Source organism: Anguilla rostrata, chromosome 9, assembly GCF_018555375.3.
Source record: "Anguilla rostrata isolate EN2019 chromosome 9, ASM1855537v3, whole genome shotgun sequence".
NCBI lineage: Eukaryota > Metazoa > Chordata > Actinopteri > Anguilliformes > Anguillidae > Anguilla > Anguilla rostrata.
Genome location: NC_057941.1, coordinates 13,398,527 through 13,421,939, shown reverse-complemented (window position 1 = coordinate 13,421,939; position 23,413 = coordinate 13,398,527). Strand labels below are relative to the sequence as shown.

Here is a 23,413-nt window from a genome sequence, read left to right as displayed (position 1 = left end):
ACAGGTGAGAGATCTCTCACCCAGCACATACTGAGCCCATAATAGGTGTGACACTAGCAGGCAGGGATTTCGCAGAGTGCAGACACAAGGCAGAGGCCATCATCTACACACGTGCAGTACATGGCCAAAAGTATGTGGACACCTGACATCCAACATAACATCCATAGTTATGGGCATTAATATGAAGTTGGTCAACCCTTTGCTGCTATATCGACCTCCACTCTTCTGGGACGGCTTTACACTAGATGTTAGAGCATTGCTGCAGGGATTTGCTTCCACTCAGCGCCAGGAGCATTGAGGTCGAGCACTAATTGGGCAGTTAGGCCAGGTTTGCAGTTGGCTTTTCAAGTGATCCCAAAGGTGTTGGGTGAGGTTGAGGTCATAGTTCTGCGCCGGATAGTCAAGTTCTTCCACACCATTCTCAACTAAACAATTTCTACGCGGACCTCACCGTGTGACTGGGGGCATTGTCATGCTGAAACAGGAGAAGGTCTTCCCCAAACTTTTGGGGAAGCACAGAATCATCTAGAATGTGACCATATGCTGTAGCATTAAGATTTGCCTTCACTGGAACTAAGGGGCCTAACTCAAATCATGAAAAGCAGTCAAAGACTAAGGAGAGGCAATCAAGCGACAGAACACTAGCAGGTACTCACAATTGAGGACGACCTAAACATTAATTTAACTTAGTGACTTTTAATAATAACCTTCTCACCAATGGGATTCAATACTGGACCATTCTACACAGGTAAAGCCAAAAGACCTCCATATATAATCAAGGTTATTTATTTTTTCCTGTGGAGTAAGTAGGATGTGACACACCTGTATATGCTACGGCAATTAAATACGCACATACCAGCAAACACCTAAAATCATGTTGTGAAAATATCAAAAGCTTGCTTGGGCACCATTTTGTTCTCTTCTTCGAAGGCTAAGATGCAATAGCATGCTCTCAAATTTGTATGAAATGTGTATGCAAATGCTTTTCAAAGTAGATTGTCCATACAAAGCATGTAGTTCTACTTCATGCTTCTAAAATAATTTTATCATACAGAACATGAGTTCTTGGCCGAAACCACTTCCTTGATGCCTGTCCACACAACTTTCTGGGTTAAAATGAAGCTGAAAGTTGGCTGCACGCAGAAAAACCACAGGAAAAGAAATTGGTGTTTTTCCTAAGGAGCACATCTTTTTATTTCCATTAAATAAATAAAAAGTACCAAAAAAACTGACAGACACTTTTTTATGGGGACTGTGCAAGAGGGATTGTTTTTTTTTGTATTTGCATATGTACCACAACACAGAGCGTTCTACAACCACAATTTGCAGAGGTCCATGGGGGAGGAAAGAACTCCCGCACCCACATCTGCAAACACACACATAGACACAGTGACATCTCCCAGTATGATTGCATGCTCGGTCTGGTGCGGACACTGCCTTGTGTACACTGACTGCATAGCCCATGGGAACAGATCCGTGGCAGGCTTATCCCCATGATACCAATGGCACTTTCTACAATGGGCCGATTTCTTCTAAAGCCTCATCTCCTGAAGGCAAGCCTGGGAAAAAACACTCAAAGCTATGTAGCTGGTCAGAGCAATACAAAGGACCCCATTCCTACCTCTGTCATGTGCAGTGCCAAGTATACAAAGGCAGCATGGGCCCTGTCACCTGGCAACACAGTTCCTGGGGCAATAAGTCTACTGCCATGGCGATCTGCATTGCTGAGCACTGAGAAATGTACGTAGGTAATGTTTAATTAGAATATGGGCCCTTGAAGGTATTCAGCCATGGAGGTGTTGTGTCTATAGTCAACAACAGCAAAGCACAAAGCATTTAGTTTGCAAGTGAGATACTGTCCACCCTTGGATTTAAACAAGTACACATGTAGTGGTAAAAAAAAAGGCAACACCATGGTGAGAAACATTTTTACATTTAAAAAAAAAAATGCTTTTCTCCCGTTTTCCTCACCAATTTGTTATGGCCCAATCAGGCTCCGGCTGCAACACTCACTGCAACCTCTGTTGTCAAGAATGCAGAAAAGCACACACTCCTCTGAAGCATGTGATGTCAGCCTTCGCTTATCGCAGCAAAGTTCACTAGTTGGGGCTCATGAGGAAGATTTTAAATGCTGCTCAACACGCAAACTTGCAGGCGACGTCATCTCATCCGGCTAAAATCCTCCCAACCACAGGAGGCGCTAGAGTCATGTGGGCGTGGCCCTTAGGGGCTGCTGGCTGCAGATGGCACTTGCATGGCCCGAAATAGAGACCAGACCGTGCGGGTCACCCACACCACCCACCAGAATAGTACCTTAATACGAGCCATAACCCAGGGGATGAGCCACTCTGCAATACTGCTTTCATGGCTGTGACAAAACTCACAAATGAAACGGAATATGCAAGTGTTCAGAGCACAAAGCCTAATTAGGCAGCACACTGAAATGGAGCTTTACTCAGAGAGAGGCTTACGGAGTAAAGGAAGAGAGGCTTTTCTGAAGGCTGCTTCTCAAAGCCTCCAGCCAAGTGTGCTTTTAACACAGGAAGGAATTCTGGGAATGTGTCGACTCACAACAGGGGCCCCACAAGCGGCTCCCCTCTGACTGGAGGCCGGTGTCCTGCCGTCACAGACCTCCCTCGCGCTGACATGCGGCTGCAGTGCACTGTTATCTGTGAGAGCGGGATTTGCATGTTTCCACCGACATGACACACATTCCTATACATGAACAAACGGGGGACAGACAACACGTTCTTGCACAGTTACACGGAGACCGACACATTTGAACATAACACAGGGAAACCGCGTACAATGGCACCATTTACACAAGTTAAGATGTCAACACCACGTGTCATGGCTCGATGTGCATCACTGCATGTTCTTTTGACACCGCAGAAGAAATAGGCAAAGGTCATGTCAGCTGGAGAGTGGACAGTAATGGAATGAGTTCAATACGGATACACTTCTAGTTTCTTGGGACGTGCTAAGAGAACATCGTGGGTAAGCAAGCCCTACATTTCTCTGCCTATCAGCCTTGTTTCAAAACAACACTGCTAGACATTCAGCCAACAGTACACAATCTGCAAACACATGGGTTGACAAGGGATCATGGGATAGAATAGTGATGTAATACAGACGGCTCAAGAAGTCACTAGGAATTCCAGCACACGTTAGGTCCCGTGAGGATACAGATCTGCAGGGCAGTGAAACTACTCGCTCAGGCCTACATAGGACACATCTTTAAATACATCTTTTAAAACTGCTTGTTAAAAATCCCAATGATATTCCAATGTCTCCTTAAACCTCTGAATGTAAAGTGTCCATTGACGGTTTGAGAGGGGAAAAGAAATAAAACAAAAAAGAATGGTGCAAAAGGTTCGCTAAAAAAAGAAAGAATAAAAACCTCGGGCGATACGACGGCTGTTGGTCACCACATGCCACCTGATGAACGTCCTTAAGGCAGGACAGAGGTCCTCATCAGTGGCCGATGGTCTCGGTCTCAAGCGGAAAACAGCCCCTGGGCTCGCTTTTATTAAGAGCAAGCGTTCACAGCTGCTTTCAGTTCATGAGTTCAGTTGAAATACACGTGAATCCACGAGGAGAAAAAACAATCCTGACAAGCAGCATGAATCAGACTGTTCCCAATGCCATTTTAGCTAGAGTAGTCCTTAGTGTCGTACATGATCATTGCCTACATAATCTAACTTGAATACATACATTCAAACACATCAGAATAATCACAGGGAGGGCCTCTTTTGGCACACAGCGTCACATAATGTCACCTCCTTAAGAAACGGGTAATTCAACAATGCAGATGTGCCGTTTCTGACCATTGGTCAGAACGGCGATTCTCTGTGGTAAAGTGCGGTGAATGCAAGGGTCGCCCAACGAAGTGACAGTGACCACCACAGCGCAGGAGGCAGGAGCACCGCTTGTCCCCGGCCGCGCCTCCTTCGGGTCCTCCTGCTCCCGACTACTCGTCGTCTCCAGCCATGAGGAACCCCAGGATGAAGTCGATGGCTTTTTGGCGGTCCTGCGGCGTCTGCCTGCCCATCAGGTTGGGCGGGGGCCGGATCAGAAGGCTAGCGAATAAGGGAGCTGAGGGGAGGGGGGAGGGGAAAAAACACAAGCATTCATACAGCGGCGTCTATGGATGGATAGCCAAGCTGCAAATGTGATGATTGGCAGGAGCACTGACCTATGAGGCTGGGAGTGAGGTTGTTTTGGTGGGAGAACTTGAGCAGCTCCCTCAGGAAGGCCATGAGGTACCGGAACACGTTGCGGTGAGCCCGGGGAAGCTGGGTAATCAGCTGCCATTCACAGAAAGTAAAAACATATATAAATAAATAAATAAATAAAATCAACAAAATCCCACACAAGTGGAATAACAGCACTTAGGCTTGTTAGACCCGCTCTCCAAATGACAATAAAGCTGACGCCATGTTACACTCCACCCACTAGCATAGGTGTTCAACCCTGAACTAAAAGCAGCTCATTACAAATTATAGGGTTAAGCGCTGACCCAGGAACATAAATCCGCAAGTCCCACACTTCTGAAGTCCTGACATTAAAACGTTTGTAATAGTGTACTGGGGGACCTGTCTTTTTAATACGTACTCAGGTTTTGCAACTTAATGATGAATTAATGATGAGTTTTATGGAAGGCTCCAGGGACTGGGGTTTTGTGCGTGCGAGTGAAGGGGAGTTTCCTGCACCTGTCTGCACTGACGGTTGTCCGGGGACCAGTCGATGCAGCGCTGGTACAGCTCGTAGCACAGCACCGGCTCCGGCAGGGCCTCCAGGAAGATCAGCAGGGCCTCCGCCACAGAGTGGTTGCTCCCGGCTGACGCGCGCAGTCAAGGAAACCCACGCAACGTGAGCTGAGCGCTACCCCCGCGGCACGCAGCTAGCAGTCCAACGCACGCAAAGAAGCCAGGTACACAGCTAACACACCCACACACAAATCCTCCCACCTTCTCATAGTTAGCATGGCTTACCTCAGCTAGATTAGCATGTGTATGCTCCGTGTTGTGTATGTTTGTGTAATAAATTATTTTATTAAACCTGTGTGTTTTGATGTTGCGTAAACGTGAGAATAGTCAAAATAGTCTATCCACATTCTTCAGGTAATCCATTAAATCTTTGACTTCATTATATTTGATCATTAATATTTGTCATTTTAATTATAAACAGAAGTTCCAACTTTATGGTTGTATATTTTAGATGCCCAGAGTGAAAATATAGAGGTATATTCCCTACAAAAGTGGTGCCCTATGTAAGGCTAGAGAGTTATTTCCCCTAAAAACTATTTTTGAGTTAGATTATAATGAACACCAAGAGTATGGGATGAGAGGGAGAGAGCGACAGAAATGTGTGGCAGTGTAATATAACTGGTAAGAAACTGGGCTTGTAAACCAACGGTTGCAGGTTCGATTCCAGGTTCACTTAACCTGAGTTGCTTAAATATATATCCAGCTGTAAAAATGATGCTACGTAAAAATACTAATTGTGAAAGTCGCTCTGGGTAAGAGCATCTGCTAAATGCCCGTAATGTAATGTGTGTGAGAGAGAGACTGAGCTTACAGAAGGTAAATTGAGCACAGAAACCACAATTAAATCTGTTCACAAGAAAAAGGGGAAAACAGAAAACTGGAGGTAGAAACAGAGAGCAAGAGTGGCAGCAGGGCAAAGAGCGCGAGACATGGAGGCTCATGCAATGAAGGCAGATGCCATCTGCGCCAAGAGCTCTGAGACCCTGGCAAAGCACTTGCACATGGTAACAAGAAACGCTTTAACAGACTGGCGTGCAGCTTGTTGAAGGATAGCTCCCAGTATGCCATCTGAGAGTTATTGTATTTACCCTCCTTTTTCTGAAGCTTGCCAACTCTGCTGAAGGTTCATTTTATTAAAAAATAAACAGTTCGCCCCATTTCACCAACAAACGCCAATCCCAGTCTACGCTATCCAGGAACAGCAACACGGGTGGGGGAAAAAAAGACTGCGGACATTTGCTTTAAGGTTAAAGTATCCTCGTGTCATCTGAACTGAAGCAGAGCTGTTCTGGAAAGGATACGGATCGTCTCCGGAATGCTGGTGTCGAGACATTCAATGATGTTCTGCAGCTCCTCCTGCATTCCTGGGGACTGGAAGAGGTCCTCCTGGAAACAGATTGATAAACAAACAGACACACAGCACAAGGTCAAAGAGAGGTTTGCTTCCCACATTTCTCTTTTCAGCAGGACTGACTGCTGTACTTCCTGGCCTCTCACCTGTTTGCAGGACTTGGTGAAGAGGTGATCTACTAAAAGCCACACTTCCTTGGGGATCTTCAAGGGCTTGTCCTCTGTCCCAGCGTTGTCCACCAGGACGTTTATTCGGGACTTCTCCTGGTGGGTCACAAAGCCGATCCCAAAATTAGACACAAACATCTTTAGTAGCCGCACACACCAATGACCACAAGGTTCACTGAGAGGACATTGCACCAAAGATCCCACTGTAATATTCCTTCTTGTTTCAGCACGGACATTATGGGACATCCATTCCACATGCTTTGCCTGACATTGCTAGAAGTATTTGGGGATTAGTGAATTAACACAACACATATGTGGATTTAGAAGCAGTGAACCGAGAATATAAATTTATGATATTCATTACATCCCCTTTAACTTAACGGAGCCATACAGTTTTACAGCCAAGTGCTTCATTTCAACCAAAACATTTAAATGGAAATATATTTCAGAGTTAAATTTGTAGAGGGGATTTCAGCCCGTGACATTCGTCTCAGTTCAGCAAAAGTCCAGACTGCTTGACAGAGCGCGCTCCAAAAATAGCGTCCTGTGGCAGGACCGCACTGACAGGAAACCCGAGAAGGAAGCACAAACGGCAGAACGCATGCTAATGGAGGGAGGGGTGTGTGTGTGTGGTGGGGGGGGGGTTGCCTTTTAAAGTCTCACCAGACCAGCTCGCTTTCTCTGACCTTGCAGGCACAAACATGACTTTCAATACTGGAAGAACCAGCTCATGCGTTGAGCCTGGGCCTCACACGTCTAGTATTCAACTCCCAAGTTGCCTCAAAAAACTGAACACGGTATGAGATCAGAGAGAGAGAGTATGAGCCACAGAATTCACCTGAAGCCTCGGACTTAGTGCTGAGTATCGATTAATAAAAATGTTTTGGTTTTAGGTTTCCGAGAGGAACCTTGCCCATAGGAACAACTGGAATGTGACTAAATTGCTCACGACACTGTTGAACTTGGAACAGGTGTGGCCAGACCAGTGGTTCTCTTAATCACCCTCTCATTAGTAATACAATTCTGATAACCGTGCACAATGAGGGTACCCTGCAATATGAGCTATGAGTTCACACAGCTGAGAAAGGGGCAACTGAGAAGCTCGTCCCATTAACGAGCTGTTTGGACAGGCCACAGGGCGATGAGCCGCTGGCTCAGGCATCGTTATTTCAGCCGTGCACCTTAAGGCCTTCCCTCGCTTGGCCCACCCGCGCCGTGTGTCGCGTGCGCGTTTACCTTCTCCATGTAGCCGTCTTCTCCCTGAACATCAAGCAGCCCCAACAATGATCGACAGCGATCGGAACAGGGAAGGAGAGAAGTGGGAAAAAGGAGAAAAGGGGAGGAGAGAAACAGTCACTGAAGATTTGTTCTTTAAGCAGAATACGCCCGAGAGCGTACCGTAAATATGGCGTCCATAAAAGGTTTGCAAAAAACAGGGAGCAGGCCCAAACTTTTAGATCAAGGGAGGAACTGCTTTTTGGGTTGGCGACATGCTTGAACGATGCTCATGAATATTAACAGCGCCGGAGCAAAGTGCAGCCAAGGAACCAAAACAGCATAGCTGCATTTCACACTTAAAACCCCCTGTGCTTTGCAAAGAAAACAGAAGTACAAGGTCAGCGGTCGTAGAAAAGGCTCTACCGCAGAAGTGAAGAAACAAGCAGAGGCCATTCCGCAAGCCGTGCGAGGAGAGGAAGAGAATAAGGAACCGCTGGTGCATTTGGTTTTACGTCCAGCCCCCACCCCATCCCCCCACCCCTTTCCCTTCCCCCCGCTCCTCAGGAAAGCCCTGCGTAAATCTGTCACGTTATGCCCCATGTTCCGGCTCTGAATGCGCTTCCGCTTTCCGAAAATACCCCCAGAATATCACTCTGAGGACCCCCCATAGCCAGAGAGAGACCTGACCTGGGGCAGAACTAAACACAGAGCCTCAGCTCAGTCAACATTACTCAGTGTGAAACTGTTGTGATCTGAACGTGACTGAAACTATCATGTCAGAGGAACCTACAAGCTTATCCTCTACAAAGCAGGCTTCTTCAACAGATTCTTCCACACGGGCCAGTCTTTTTAAAACCCTACGTATGGGCCAAACATTTTCATGCACTATTCATCAAAGTCCCGAGAGTAGATGGTGAAAAACTGAAGTCTTTGTTTCACCTTTACTTTGTGCACTTTTTACATGAGCACACATGAATAAATATGTATTGTTGCATGGGTACACATTTGCTTTGAATTTTCTCCTCTTTATGTCAGTGTGCAGGTTTACTTTTCATTTGTTTTCCTTCATGTACTACTATAAATCTGTCTGAGTAAGATGCATTGCACGTGTGTAAATGAACGAGATGCCTTCTTAATGTACAGCTTCTACCATTATTCGGCTGCAGGCGTGAGGAATGTTGACGTAGACGCGGACCTGCACAGTCAATACTCCTCACGATCCTCAATAGTACTTCTTTGTTCCTTCTCAACGCAAAGGTACTACTGCAAACCGTGTTTGGCACGATGGCCACCATTTGAGAGACCTCTGAATGGCAGAGCCTGGCTCTCCCAGGAGCACCCTACCAGGTCGATGAGCTTGGTGATGGGGATCTCGCGGATGGGCTTCTTCATGCGGCACAGCGTCTCCAGGGACGTGCCGAAGCAGCTGGGCAGGTAGCTGCCGGCGATGGTGATGAAGTAGTCCTTGCCCCGGTCCAGGTGCAGCACCAGGATGTCCTCGATGGAGTCCTCGCCCGAGTTGAGCAGGGTCACCGAGTCCTTGCTGACGTACACCTCCAGGCTGATCTCCAGGGTCTCGTCTGCACGGGGGCGGGGGGAGGGTGGTGTCAGAGAAACAGGGTTACGGGGCGGGGAGGGAGAAGGGGCGTTTCCCCATCCCACATAACCAGATGCAGCATTCCGTTATGTGCAATTTAGCCACGAGTGGGAAAAAGGCGGGAACTGGCGCGGTAAAACGCTGTTAAAACGCGGTAAAGGCAGCGCTCGCTCACTGGGCTCCAGGAAGCCGTCGCAGGGCTCCGCGCGCAGCCAGGGCTTGCAGTACTGCGAGTCGTTCAGCTTGGGGATGAAGGCGAAGTGGCAGGGCACCTGGCCGTCGTTGGTGATGAGGAAGCGCGCCCGCTGCAGCTGCCTGAACTTCACCTTCTCAAAGGTGAACTGCGGGGGAGGGAGAGCGTCGGGGTGAGGCGGCGGGAACCAGGAATCACACACACCCGCCCGAACAGGCTGAAACCTATTCATATCCCAACTAGCAGCTGCCATCAAACGAGTGAAGCCATCAGCGAACTGCCAAAGGCAACACTGTTCCAACCCTCACGAAGGCAGGGTACATTGTTAAATATTGCAAATATATGGCATTTTAGAAAAACATGCTAAGTATATTTCACACCAATATATTTTTCAAAAATATATTAATTTCAGCATCTGAAAGCAGAAAATAATTAGCCTATCAGCCAACATATTGCAACTTGTCCTGATATCTTTAATGAATTTCGGCAGAATTTGGGAGGGGCACCAATAAAATTATTATTATTTTTAAGTGTTTTTTTTCCTCCTATCAGTGAAGGGAAATGCTCCTGGAGTAGCTGGGCACGCTCAATGTCCCTGAGAGTAAATCAGTGCTGCGGAGCTCAGTCTCTCCTCTCACCTCCCTCTGAGACAGCGACAGGGACGGGAGGAATTCGTTCTCCATCCGGTCCATCATGCGCACGATCTCCTCAAACACCTTCTTGTGCCGCTGCTCGTCGACCACTTTGACCTGCGAGGCACACAGACACGTCCGTCACCCTCACTGCGCTCCCGGCTCTCTCCCAATGCCGACGCGACAGCAGCATGGAACCAAGGGATTCAGGCAGGACTTCATTCCTACGCCATGACCTTCCCAAATACTCTGCACAAAGTAAATGAATGCTTCCAGTCTGCTCTTCATACCAAAAGAACAGCTGGCTTCATACGAATACACATACATACACATTCCATTTTATTGCCTGAGGCACTAACATATCTTGTTCACATTACATTACAGCCATTTAGAAGCCACTTATCCAGGGTGACTTACTGTACACAACATTTGACATTGCATTGCACTTTACAGCTCAGTAGAGACATCAGTGGGAAACCGGCTCAGTGCTGAAAGGCTCGCTGTATACATCTGAGCTCAGTGTGGGCGTGTCTTACCCAGTGCTGAAGGGCAGCTGGGTCTGAGTGTAGGCGTGTCTCAGCTCTGTGTGGGTGTGTCATACCCAGTGCCGAAGGGCAGCTGGGTCTCAGTGTGGGTGTGTCTAAGCTCAGTGTGGGCGTGTCTTACCCAGTACTGAAGGGCAGCAGGGTCTCAGTGTGGGTGTGTCTAAGCTCACTGCGGGCGTGTGTTACCCAGAACTGAAGGGCAGCAGGGTCTCAGAGTGGGTGTGTCTAAGCTCAGTGTGGGCGTGTCTTACCCCAATGCTGAAGAGGGAGCTGACAGGCTTGTGGTCGCTGGTCTGCAGCTCCATGTGGCTGCGGTACTCCAGCTGCTTCACGCTGCTGCCTCTCCACAGGATCCGGTCACACCAGGCCGGGACACGGCACTTCCCACTGAAACGCACACAGGCACACTGCTGCCCAGTCCAAATACACAGCGTGCTGCTCACTGTGGCGTCAGCTGCATAAAAGGCCCATTACAGGCCTACTACAATTCACATTGTTGGAAAAATATTTTTATATTGTAAGGATTTCGATTTGTTGCAGGAAGGAAAAAGCATGTTCATCCGATTCCATTCATTTTTCGAGAACTGTAACCGGAATGTTTAGGACGTTTTGTTAGTGAGAGTGGGGAACAGAGCAATAAAAACAAGATATGCCCAGAGATAACCTATGTGTACGCTTTGGGGCTAGGCAGTATACATGGCACCAGTATCCACTCGGGCTTAGTCTCAGAGGTCTGGGGACTTGTTTTTGACTTGTGAGAAACTCACGAGGTCTGAACTTGTTACGGGTACCGACGGCATAGGCATAGAGGATGACTGCGTACAAAGAGGACTCCTATAACTTGAAATCTATTGTTAGAAGTCTCTTGAGACTTGTTGCTCAATACTCAGAGGCCTCTTATGACCTTGAAGCTAGTGCTTTATGAATTGTAATCAGGCAACAGGAAAGACAGACAGCGGTGTGTGCAGGCACTCCACATAGACAGCCAAATGCATCAGGACCTCAAAGGCCAGAAACACAGAGCCATTACCTTGAGTCCCATCGGTCGGTTTTGGCATCATATTTATAGGTGGGTATGAAGGTGATCTCTCCCTCTACAAAATCAGCAAATGCTCTCCGTGTTTGTCTCTGGATGTTGAGCTAAACGTGACGCAAGAGAAGAAGAAATAAACTAACAAACTCTACTCTGAAATACAGAAATAGGTACAAAAATAAGATCGTTTTGATTTGGATATCCATCAATTATCAACATTCAAAGTGTTCTTCCCCAGCATATCTGCTAAGCCATAAGACTGTACTCTGCACATTTGCATTCATTGAAATGAAATGCCATCTAAATAACTAAGCTGCAGTCTACATGTGCAACAAACAGAAATAAACAGGCTTTTGCCACACATGCAGTGAACAGTGCAAACACACTCCCAGGAGCAGAAAGCCAGCTGCCAGGACATCAGGCAGATGTTACACAATCCTCACCTGGTCGCATTCCTGCAACTTCTTCAGCTCCTTTTTGGATATGCGGTTTTTGACTTCGGAAGCGTCGTAGACACACAGCCGGTAGTTCAGGTCTCCCAGCCAGATTACCACTCTGAAAACAAAAACGAGAAGAAAAGCAGAATAAGTCACGCAAATCAAATTACCACGAGCAAAGAACCCAATGACAACATTTAACATTCAGTTGGTTTTGGATGTGGGAGCATACTGATCCAAGATGGGTTGACTGGCGTGTCATAGTCTAAGATATGTTTTAATTCAGTACTTACAACATCCAATAAAACCATGAATGTTACACAATGATAAGACGACGTGCAGCCATTTTACCAGCGCTATAGCTATGCAAAATAAGGCGGGCCGCGGTAGAGAAACGGGCGGCGGGGAGCCTCACTCGTGTTTGACGATGCTCAGCGGCGGCTGGTCCGGGACGGAGAAGCTCATGCGGGCGCAGATGTCCTTGTAGTCCTGGTTACGGCGATCAAACTCCTCCACGTGCGCCGCCAGGTGAGAGTTCACCAAGCAGAAGCTGGTGTTGTGGAACACGAACCGCACCGCCACACCCCCCTTGTTGCCCTGGAAATGCAAATGGGCCGCGATGCAAATTCCGTTCTCAACGAATCTCTCTTTTATGTGAGCGGTTATGAAAATGGCCTTCCCTGGGAGCTGTGCCTTACACTGGCTACACGGTCCACACAGTCCCATAAGCGAAGTTTTTAAAACCGAATCCAGCAATTAAAACGTTTCAGATTAAAAGCTTAGGCTTCAAATAAAAACATTTTTAAAGCCAACACTTCTAAGAACCAGGATGTTTCACAACCACATCAGGAAGCTGGGTCTGTTAACAAAGTATATGCTAGCAGATATCAGACAATAAAATTACACGACATGAACATAATGGAAAGGAAATGATGGTGACTAATGGTACACTGTGCCCAGAACTAACTACTGTTCTGCTGTTGTACACAATTACTGGAGAGAAGGATATACTGGCATCTAGACAGTTATGTAATACTGCATAACCAAAATCCCTTTATTCTGTCCTCTTTTCTGTACTCCTGAGTTAGAAAACTGCCTTCAGGTATGGAATCTGCATCAATCAGCAGCACATTTAAAGTTACAGTAACAGGGGCATAAAGACACGTGATCTCTATACACCTCCCATAAGGCTCACTGCCGAAATGTTATGAAACTATATGCGGAGTAGATGTTGTGCAGCTGTGAAAGAGGAACACCTGAAAGAAACCACGTTATTCCGCAAGCAAGGTTCATTCAGAAAATACCACCACTACTACCACTACTAATAACAATGACAACAACAACATCATCAAAACTCAGATCAGACTCAAGCTATTGGCTGGCTATCGTGCGTAATAAGGTGCACTATTTTCTATGTTCTTTCTCTTAACCTTGAATGGCCACCACTTAACGTGAGAATGCTGTGAGACTTTGGCACAGACCAATACGCACCCACAGGTAAATTAACTATCAGTCGACCATTTTTCAAAATGCAAGATGCTCAAGTAAGGGTTAGACACCTTAGAAAGTATTGTCTGAATATATTTCGGACTAATATAATATTGAACTCTCGTCCTACAACTTGAAGTAGCAGAGGAAGTGTGGCAACAAGACCACTTGTTTTGAATAACCAACTGCGTACCATTTTACCCATGATGCCTGTGCCAACAGTCTCTGCTGCCACGTCTCGGATGTGGCTCCTGTGCTCTTTCTTGGCGAACACCACTAGCATCATGCCCACCAGCCGGATGATGCGGATCTGCAGAGAACACGATGAAAACACGGCACAGTTCACAGTGAAACATACGAGTTTCATCGAAAACTCATGTTTTGTATGTCTTATTTTTATGTGCACATGCATGCTCTATTTTTTATGTAAGTGCCGGGAAAATGAGGCATCACAAAACCCAAACGGGTAGAGCTATAATATTAAATCGGTAAAGAGCTGATTTGAAACAATAATCAAGAAGTTTTTCTGTGGCGTGCAGTTCTCACCCTCACACATTTAATGAAAATGAAGTAACTGAAGTGTTTTGTGCATTTTCTTCTGAACATATGGAAACACACAGACATGCACATACATGTGCGTCCACAAGCACGCATTCAGTCTGTGTTTCTCCTGTACTTCGCTCCTTACTCACCCGTCTGTATTTGCCCTTCGGATGCAAGCTCCGCTCCACGGCCTCCACCCACTGCTGCTCCTTTGAGGAGTCCAGGTAGAAGAAGGCCTCAGTGCTCAGGTCCAGCTCCTGGAATCTGCAGCCCCATGGAGTCCCCCCAGAAACATCACACAGAAATGAAAGTTCATTTACGTCACCTCTTCACGGTCCAGCAAACTCAACCATGCTGCACGCTTCACAGACCTGACCTAAACTTGAGTTATATGTCTGTTGTAATAATTATGCAATTATGCAAACGAGCACACAAGTTCCACAGCAGAGGGTCCAGACTGAAGAGCCCTGAGCAGAAATGGGGAAATGCCAGTGCTCATTAACTGGAAGTAACCACACAGCCTGTTTTCTCACAGAATGTCTTTCTACTTCAGAGGCCCTTGCTCTGGGCCCATGGTCCTGGCACCCACCCCACAGCGTAGAAGTCCGGTGGCTCCGAATCGCAGCGAAGCCAGGGTTCCAGGCTGCCGTCCGGAGACTGCCCGTTCACGTTCCACGTCCCTACGAAGAACCTGCGAAACACACGGGCACACACGCCCATTAAGTGACAGAAGAGATACACAGCACATCTGCCTGTTCAGTCTTGTAGAGGTCATACAAATCAAATAGCAGCACACTCTTCATTCCAGCTATTGCTGGCCTTTAAAATGATTAACTGAAAATGATCTGCTAAGATAAAAGCATGCCAATTCTCCTTGAGCTCTGCTGGTTTGGTAGAGGGCAGCGGCAGCCCGGCGGAACTCACCGGAAGTTCTGGATGTCCACGTACTCCTTCTCCTTCTTGGCAAGGCGGTGTCTGATGAGACCCTCTCGCTGCCCGGCCAGGCTGGAGAACATGGCCTGCCTCATGGTGCTGCTGGAAGGGCTTTCATTCCAGCTAAACGACCTTTCCATTGTGATCCTGTTGCTACAGGGCGACCACAGCAGCATTACACTCATGTTTAACTGACATCTTCTGCAGAGCACCATTCCAAACTCAAGCTTTAACTTGTTGCCTCTTTAAAGGGTTGGATTCCTAATGGAAATTTCACTGCAATGCAGTTGGGCCCCCTGAAGCCCAGAGGCACATAACAGGCTATAAACTACACCGCAATATATAAATCCAATGCATACAAAAAGATATTCAGATTGGATTTATAAACTACACAAGCCTTTCTGGACAACTCTTGTTTACAATGAGCATAAACTACTGATTATATTTGGACTTCTTCCAGGGGGCAAAACTTACTCTCTGCTCGGAGTAATAATAGAGTTGTCTTTGACCGGAGCGGGTGGGGCCCGTTCTTTCGAAGCCGGGGTGCTGGAAGGGTTGGCAGAGCCCTTTCGGGGCGGCAGTGGGGGCACCGGCGGAGGCGGAGCTTCCCGAGAGGCGCTGATCCGGTTCTGCTGGTTCTTCTTCTCCTCATCCTTCGGGGTGTGGTTGAAATGCTCCTGGATGCCGAGGTCAGCCAGAGTCAGACCCGGGCCGTCCGCGTCTGGCGAGAGACGGTTACGGTTAACACGGACAGCACGCTACACAGGCACGGTAAATGAGTCACTTTATAGCACACGGAGGAGGACCTAAGGCCTTTTTCACACCTATGGTTATCGGGCCGGCGTTGGGATTGACGGAGAGGGAGTTGGCAGGGGCTACCTCGCTGGCAAGCATGCTGCCGACTCTGGGGGGTGCAGGAGGCACAGGGTCGGTGGGGTCCATCGCCTTGGATGACACTGCAATACAGGAAAACATCATCTCTCAGCAACATCAGCAAAATGTCTCGGTCAGTGGGAAAAGGCGTTTGAGGCCAAATTCTCAAGAGCACAAGGTTTGAAGCAGGGGTGCACAACAAGGTCCAATCAGTATTTTGGGCCAAATTCTGCTCTTCTTTGATTAGCTTGATCACATCTTGATCTGACATTTGTGTAAGCACCAGCTAGAGCCGCAGACTGCAAACCTAAGGTAAACTGGTTGGAACCAAAACCAACACACTAAGCAGCCTTCCAGGACTGTAATTGCACACATTAGGTCTGCAGACTTGCATTTCAATACAGGGCACAAGTGGGCCTACAGCAAACCAACAAATAATAATGCATGCTTATATGAGACAATGTCTCAGTGCTGAAAAACTGAGGAGAAAGTATGCATCTAACAAAAGACATCCAAAGAACAAATCTATACGGTAAACCCAATCCGATATTGCTAGCCTGTGTTCATTAGTAGATGTATGCTTGCTCAGACCTAATAGGTAGTTATGCAATTTCACCTGACCCTGTAAAATATGGCACTGCAAATACCTAATAAAAAGCGGCAGCAGCCAAAAGGAGTTCATCCTCTTTCTAAATGGAGATAAGAGACCTGGTGAGTCATAATTACATCCTTGAACACACAGGCGTTCTTATCTATGCAGCACTTATATGAAGTATGTTTGCGATAAAGGCTGGACAGAATGTACATGGAACAACAGAAGACCAGGCAACATCTGAGATTTCTGACTCACTGGCCTGTTTCCACATTTCCACACACTGTGACGTCTTTACTACAGATGTCAGCTCTTCATTAACAGTCACACCCCTGCTGTAAAAACCTGATTGGCTGCTTTTTTTTTTTTCCTTCTCCAAACACACTCACTGCTGAAACTTCACCCCTGCTCTGTCCTGAGGCCACCTCTTTCCCCTCGCCCCACAACAATCAGGCATTACCTCATTAATGTGTAAGATCACGCTGATGTAACAATCACTACCGGAATTTTAAGCAATGGAGTTTGAGAAAACCAACTTAAAAACAGTAAAACATTCCAACGATTCAAAGGGTTAAGGGTTAAAACATTCCCAAAAACTTACTGGACAAATTAACTGGACAAAACCTCTAGCGAGCAAATTAGTCTAGCATAATGTTGATAACTTTCTTATTCGCATCAATTGTAGGTCAATTTCTTTAAGGAAAAAGGGGTAGCTATAGCCAATTTGACAGTATCACACTTCCTTATTCTATCACATCACAAAATACGATGTAGGTGATCATTACGAAGATTGTTCAAAAAGAGGTGGGGCAGAAAAGTAAGCGATTTGATCTTTTAGGGCTTATTTCTTCCTTTTATTACAATAAAAAAAAAATTTAATGGTGAGAATCATAAAATAGGACAACATCAATTTGGCTGGTGTATTTTATTTTTTATAATATCTGGTGCTTACCCTTTAAGTTTGGAAATATTAATGTAGCGTAGTTAGTTATATGGATTAGAGTAAATGACACAGCCGACTGTCTGCTCACAATACCGGAAGCTAAATGCATCATACCAATTGTTAATGTGTACTTTGTTTTTTATTATAAAATCTTTTCTCTTTTATTATTTTTTTCTGATAACCAACAGTGATAGACACCTCTGTAGAATCCAAACTCCAGTGCCATCATTAGCAGATGAACTATATTTAGCTAATAGGTGGACGTGTATACATAATGGTTTTAGTTTTGCAGTTGACAAAAACATTTTTAAATCTTTTTTTTATTTTAGTTGTAGCCATGGTATGAGATATAAACCACTCCATGCCTTTGCATATACAAGAATATATGGCACTTCAGGGTAGTTAACAGTGACTGGTTTGCTCAAGGTATGACGATTCACAGGGAGTTTGCATTTGACCAATCAGTGATTTGCAGGACTGCAAGCTACACCCATCAGTTCCTGGCATTTTAGTTTGTTACCTCTCTGGAGGACTAGCAAAATTTAGTCCAGCGATCGATCTACGCTTCTGCTGTCAATGGAAACTCATCCAGAAACCATGATCTCGGTTGCACAGTAGAGTTGCAGAGCAGCTCCACGCTGAACTCTGTGGTGCCTCACCTTGCTGCTGGGCCTTCTTCACCTGCGACAGGAAAGACTGGGTACGCTTATCATCCTGCAGCTCCAGCAGCACGTCAGGGGCCTGCTCTCCTTGAACCTGCACCCGAAGGCAGGCTTACCGGAGGAATGTGTGAGAGAGGGGAGAGAGAGAGAGAGAGAGAGTTCACTCTGACATCTCCCTGAGAGAGCAGTTGCTCACGTAGCAGGCTTTGTCAACAGATCAGGATAGCACAATGCATGCGAGAGCTTAACACATGCAAATCTGCTATAGAACCAGCTTCAATTAAACAAATTATCCCATGATGCAACAGACCAGTTTTCTCCTTATCACTGCCATTTATGAAAATACAGATGGAAAGGAAACTAGCAATAGACTCCCAGCACAGGGAGTAAGGGCAGTACGATCAAGACCGATCACAGCAACTGAACAAGGATAACACCATGTCGTCTTATCACTGCCATTTATGAAAATACAGATGGAAAGGAAACTAGCAATAGACTCCCAGCACAGGGAGTAAGGGCAGCACGATCAAGACCGATCACAGCAACTGAACAAGGATAACACCATAACTACCCACTCTTATTATGCAAAAAATGTCTAGGAACAAACTGTCTGAATAATATTATTCCATCCACTTCTCTTCTGACTGAAGTCTAAAAACAGTGATTTATGAGGTTAGATTTTCCACGTTGCACTGATATATGGCATATAGCTAAAAAATATTAAATAAATAAATTAAATGACTTTACATGGACAAACCTTATGAGCTGACAGGTATGTATTTGAATTGCTATGCAAAGTTTAGTTTTAAATTGCAACCTTAACGCAAACACTTACGATTAATTGGGATGTCAATGAGAAGGGCTTCTTCTGCCTCTGAAAGAAAGAGATTTTTATTTTGTTTGTTTGCTTGGTGTTCTAAACGAAACAAGACAAATGTTTGGTTAATTGCAGATCAGCAAGTCAAATGGGAGGGTAGCCTCATTTTTCCGTCAGTGGGGAAGATTCCTAGAGCACCTTTCTGAAAACAGCTGTGATAAGTCTCCCTGGGGGGACGCTGGTCTGCACCGGTTCCATATTTCTAATTGCAGATTCCCGCACACCTACTACAGGCCCAGGTAAAGACTTCCTCAGGAGGAGCTACCTATATAAGGTGGACTGGAGAATTTCAGGGGCTCCCTCTCTCTTTTGTTTTTGTGCTCGCCCACTGGGCTTCTTTCAAATCAAATCAAATCAAATTTTATTTGTATAGCGTATTTTACAGCAGTTGTCACAATACGCCTTACAGACAAACCTGGCCTAAACTCCCACAGGAGCAAGCCTAAGGCAACAGTGGCAAGGAAAAACTCCCTGTGGCAGATGGGAAGAAACCTTGGAAGGAACCAGGCTCAAGGGGGAAACCCATTCTCCTCTGGTCGGCTCAGGGTGCCGACTGGTGACCAACATGTCAGTCAGTTTTATAAGGTTCACGATGGCTTCTTTTTATTCTCCCTGGTAGCTTCTGTAATAAAACCATTTTCTTTTTCTCTCAAACCTGGCGTCGGCTTTGTTATGTTTACAGCGGCTCAAATGCAGCCATACCAAGCAGCTTTAGTCGAGTCCACCAAAGACTTTCTCTGATTAAATATTGAGGACCTTGAGGTGGAACAAGAAAGAGAAAACAAATGGCCCAGGAATGCTAGCGTACTGCATCCCTGACACATGCAGCCACTCAGAATTCAGCTGCAATGCACAGCTAACACACACATGCACACATGCTCATAGAACACTTCCTCCTTCAGTGCAAGTCACTCGCACTCATGAGTACATTTCAAAGCAATAGCGCTCAGAGGCACCAACAGCAAGAATGGCCATTTGACACAAATGAGGAAAAGGCCCCAAGGGATTACCTTGCACAAGATGAAAGTGACCGTTGATGGGTACGGAGAGCTGAGGTATGGGACTCTTCACCACCTCGTCAGGGTTAGCCAAAACATCCAGCCTGCAAGAGAAGCAGAGCAGAAAAGAATCATGCAGCTGGACCAGGCCTGATTAGACACTTTTACTGAATTTGCATGTAGCCTAATACAGACGATATTCTGAGCATGTTAGCGATATCATTTTTGTCACTATCTACTTCCTCTGTGACAATGCCTCATTTGTCCATGACGGCTCATCACAATTCATTTTCAAATAACCTCCATTTGTTGGCAAACCTCCCCTTTAATTTTTTTTTCTTTTTTTACAAATGATGCAAAATACAAAGTTATTCCCTTAAAAGGGTTAATAGAGGAAAATTTGACTCTTAATATAGAATCTCCATTACAAGGAAGATCATGCCGAGAAAGCAGTAAAATAAATAAATACTGAAATTATACAATGACAAATAACAATATACAATAAAAATACCAATAATTAAAAATAATTATACATTTCCAGCATAGTGTGCCGAATGATCAAATAACAGACAATATTATCACAGACTTCTTTGCGCAGTGACCTAAATCATAAGATATAACATAGGCATGCTTTTAAGACAAAGGATGTAGAAAGTGAAAAAAAAATGTGAAGAGCATCAGGGCTGAATGGCGGAATAAAGGAGACAAGATTGAACCCTTCAGAGGACATGGCTTCAAGCTCAGCCACAGTGTGCAGCCATTCAGACTTCAGGCCTTTGTGCTGAGCAGCAAATTCTACATTAGGAACAAGTAGGCTAATTCAGGAAATGTGTTAAATGGACCCTTTTGTGAAGTCAACATTAGCCTACTTGCTGGCAAACCCGTGCCCAGTCACTGCCTAGGGTAAGTATTACTGCAATGGTATGATAAGGCAGAAACACTTATCCTAAAGTGAGTAGTGTTCTGTCACTGTAATGGAACATAGGCCGGCAGTGCAATGGGTAAGGAGAGGCTGCAGGTTCGATTCCCAGGTAAGACACTTCCGTACTACCCTTGAGTAAGGAACTTGACCTGAACGGCTCCAGTGTATATCCAGCTGTATAAATGGACGCAATGTATAAGTTATTTAGTTGTGTGTAAGTTACACTGGATAAGAGCCTCAGCTAAATGCCAGTAACGTAGTGTCATAATATCACCAATGTAACATTTACAATATTCTGACTCAATCTTATGGTGCTTAGAAGCACACATTCAATAACAATATGTAGCCTAAAGTCCCAGTTGTGAGTAGATACATACATGCATAGCATGTAACAAGAGCCAAAAGGAGTAAAAGAAAGCAGAATCTGAGAAACTGGCTGCACATGCTTTTCAGGACTGGCTCACAGGAATGCTTAAATGAGACATGCTTACACAAGCAAATAAAGGGTCTCACTTTTCATATCCGTATACCAGAAAGCTGACGTGTAAGCTAACAGATTTGGTAGCTTGGCAGCCTAGAGGTCTACTGTATGGATCTATGATTTTTTCAACCCTGGTTGCTTACTGTGTCATTATTATAGCAGCTGATGGTGAATTAACATCGCTGGATTCCAGCCGCATCTCTCTGCCCACTTTGACACCACCGACCACACACTTTCAGAAAATCAATGTTCAAAATGAATGTAATAAATATTATTTCTATCTGCTGCCTGCTGGCACCACAACAATTCTCATTTCTTCTGAACAGAAAAAACACCCCTCTCACAAAAGTATACAACATTGTCCTCTCTAATGAAGGTAATTATTTCACAAAACAAACGTCACCGTGTGCAGGACCGTGCATTGACTGGTCCACAAAAAAAGCTCGTCAGTTGACACGGTCATATTAAAATTTTTAACACTATAACAGGAGTCCGCATCAAACTCCAGAAATTACTTTTCCACAACCGCACGCATTTCATAATTCAGTGTATCACTCACTGTGCAGCTTTGCAGTACCCAACCCATAAAGGCAAACACCAGACAAACCTAACTGGCAAACAGTGAACTGGACAAAGGTCGTTTTAGAAAGGATAATAAACTCACATATATTCTCCAGAGCGCTCAACCAGTGACAAGAGCCGTGGTTCCCTCAGTCCTGCTCGGAGCTCCTGTGCTTTCACAGTCTGGAACTTCAGTTAAGGCACTTCGGTGACCAATATGGTTGGGAGGAAAGCCGCTCATCCAAAAACCACAGTCCATTATTTGGACCAATAATTAGTCGAAATTGCATACATGATTACTTGGCAATTAATAGATTTTAAGTAACTTGCGTATCGCAAATACTATTCTGTTCAGTCCAAACCTCTGCAATTCATAAAACTTTAAGAAGCACATGCTTGAAGAATTACATACTAACAGTGGCTTTAAATAGAATTCTTCCAGTGTACTGTGAAATGTCCTAAATCATGAAAGGCCCCTGTCAGTAAAGCCAAAACCAGATAACTATGATACCAAATGCGAATCGTTCAAACTTGGACCCTGCTCCTTTTTACTGACTATACTCCATGACCACTACGAGTCACAGTGTCACACAACATTTCGGAAAACCTAACCAAGCTGTAGTACTTACTTAGCGACATCGAGTTTTACTTTCAAGTGTTGCATTTCAGTATTAGTTTGCTGGTTAAGGACGTTCATAATGGCAGTGTCAGCTAACCAAGTTACTGTGAACCAAACGTTAGCCAAGTACAACGATTTAGCTATGTACTATTCGCCAGCGCTAGCGGGCCAGATAAACATCAATCCAATTCTTAGCTAGTTTAGTACAATGTCGTAACCTAGGCGAGCTAGCTAGATATTTTCGCACGAGATGGTTTCCAGTTAGCTCGTTACTTAGACAATGTTACTTGATCAACGGCACAATTAGCTAGCTAGACAAATAACTGCCAAGTTACGAACAATGACAAGAATACTTTGCGATAAAGGATATTATTATGCATTTATCTTCACATAACCCGAACTGCGAGAGGGCATCCATCAGACAAAAGCAGGCAAGGAAGTTTTGGTGAATTGCTGGAACAGCGATTTTATTCGAATCCGACTGTACTTCCAGCCAGCCAGCACAGGAGGTATAACTTATATATATAAAATATATCGGCAGCTAGTTAGGTAGCTGGCAAGCTAGCCAACTAGACTATCTAAGTTACCTCCCAAAGTATCCGGCCTTCCAGTAGAAGCTAGTTAGCCAACTGTCGGTCTTCTCAATTCCAACAATATTTCGATTTTCCTGGAATTTCTCAAGCCGGTCTTCTTTTCCCTTCATCTGAAAGTGATAATCATCGTCCCAATATCTCCAGTAACACTGAAGAGTTCAGACCGCCAACGTTAGCTGTGTACATGTTCACCCATTAGCTGCCTACCCTAGGTCGCTTGCCAGATAGCTAGTTAGCTAGCTAGCAGATTTTTTCCTAGTAAAACCCAGGCCCCGTGTGAAGCTAACTAGTAAGCTGCTACAGTAATAAAATTCGCCGATAGGGCTTGGGATGGGAACTCCTCCGAAAAGCAAACACAAACCCGGGCAAACCCAGTTTGGCATGAG

The 23,413-nt window shown here is 45.4% G+C and overlaps 1 protein-coding gene across 4 annotated transcripts; it reads right to left on the bottom strand.

Annotated features, from left to right (window-relative positions):
* Window positions 1–1,266: 1,266 nt before the first annotated feature.
* On the bottom strand, window positions 1,267–23,386 carry LOC135262986 (inositol polyphosphate 5-phosphatase OCRL-like). Of its 4 annotated transcripts, XM_064350490.1 has the most exons (24): window positions 22,805–23,386; window positions 21,919–21,998; window positions 19,864–19,955; window positions 18,812–18,850; window positions 17,974–18,087; window positions 15,731–15,862; window positions 15,381–15,627; window positions 14,898–15,059; window positions 14,563–14,664; window positions 14,123–14,237; window positions 13,624–13,740; window positions 12,358–12,539; window positions 11,949–12,060; window positions 11,503–11,612; window positions 10,724–10,859; window positions 9,934–10,044; window positions 9,278–9,443; window positions 8,850–9,085; window positions 7,524–7,547; window positions 6,267–6,383; window positions 6,071–6,155; window positions 4,713–4,840; window positions 4,196–4,307; window positions 1,267–4,095 (listed from the first exon to the last, which is right to left on the bottom strand). In XM_064350490.1, the coding sequence occupies exons 1-24, from the start codon at window positions 22,850–22,852 to the stop codon at window positions 3,971–3,973; spliced, it is 2,892 nt and encodes a 963-aa protein (XP_064206560.1). In that variant the 5' UTR covers window positions 22,853–23,386; the 3' UTR covers window positions 1,267–3,970. The 4 variants fall into 4 exon arrangements, with proteins under 4 accessions (XP_064206560.1, XP_064206563.1, XP_064206561.1 ...); XM_064350493.1 differs by lacking the exon at window positions 7,524–7,547 and having other exon boundaries at window positions 22,805–23,385; XM_064350491.1 differs by lacking the exon at window positions 21,919–21,998 and having other exon boundaries at window positions 23,022–23,385.
* Between the last annotated feature and the right edge of the window lie 27 nt (window positions 23,387–23,413).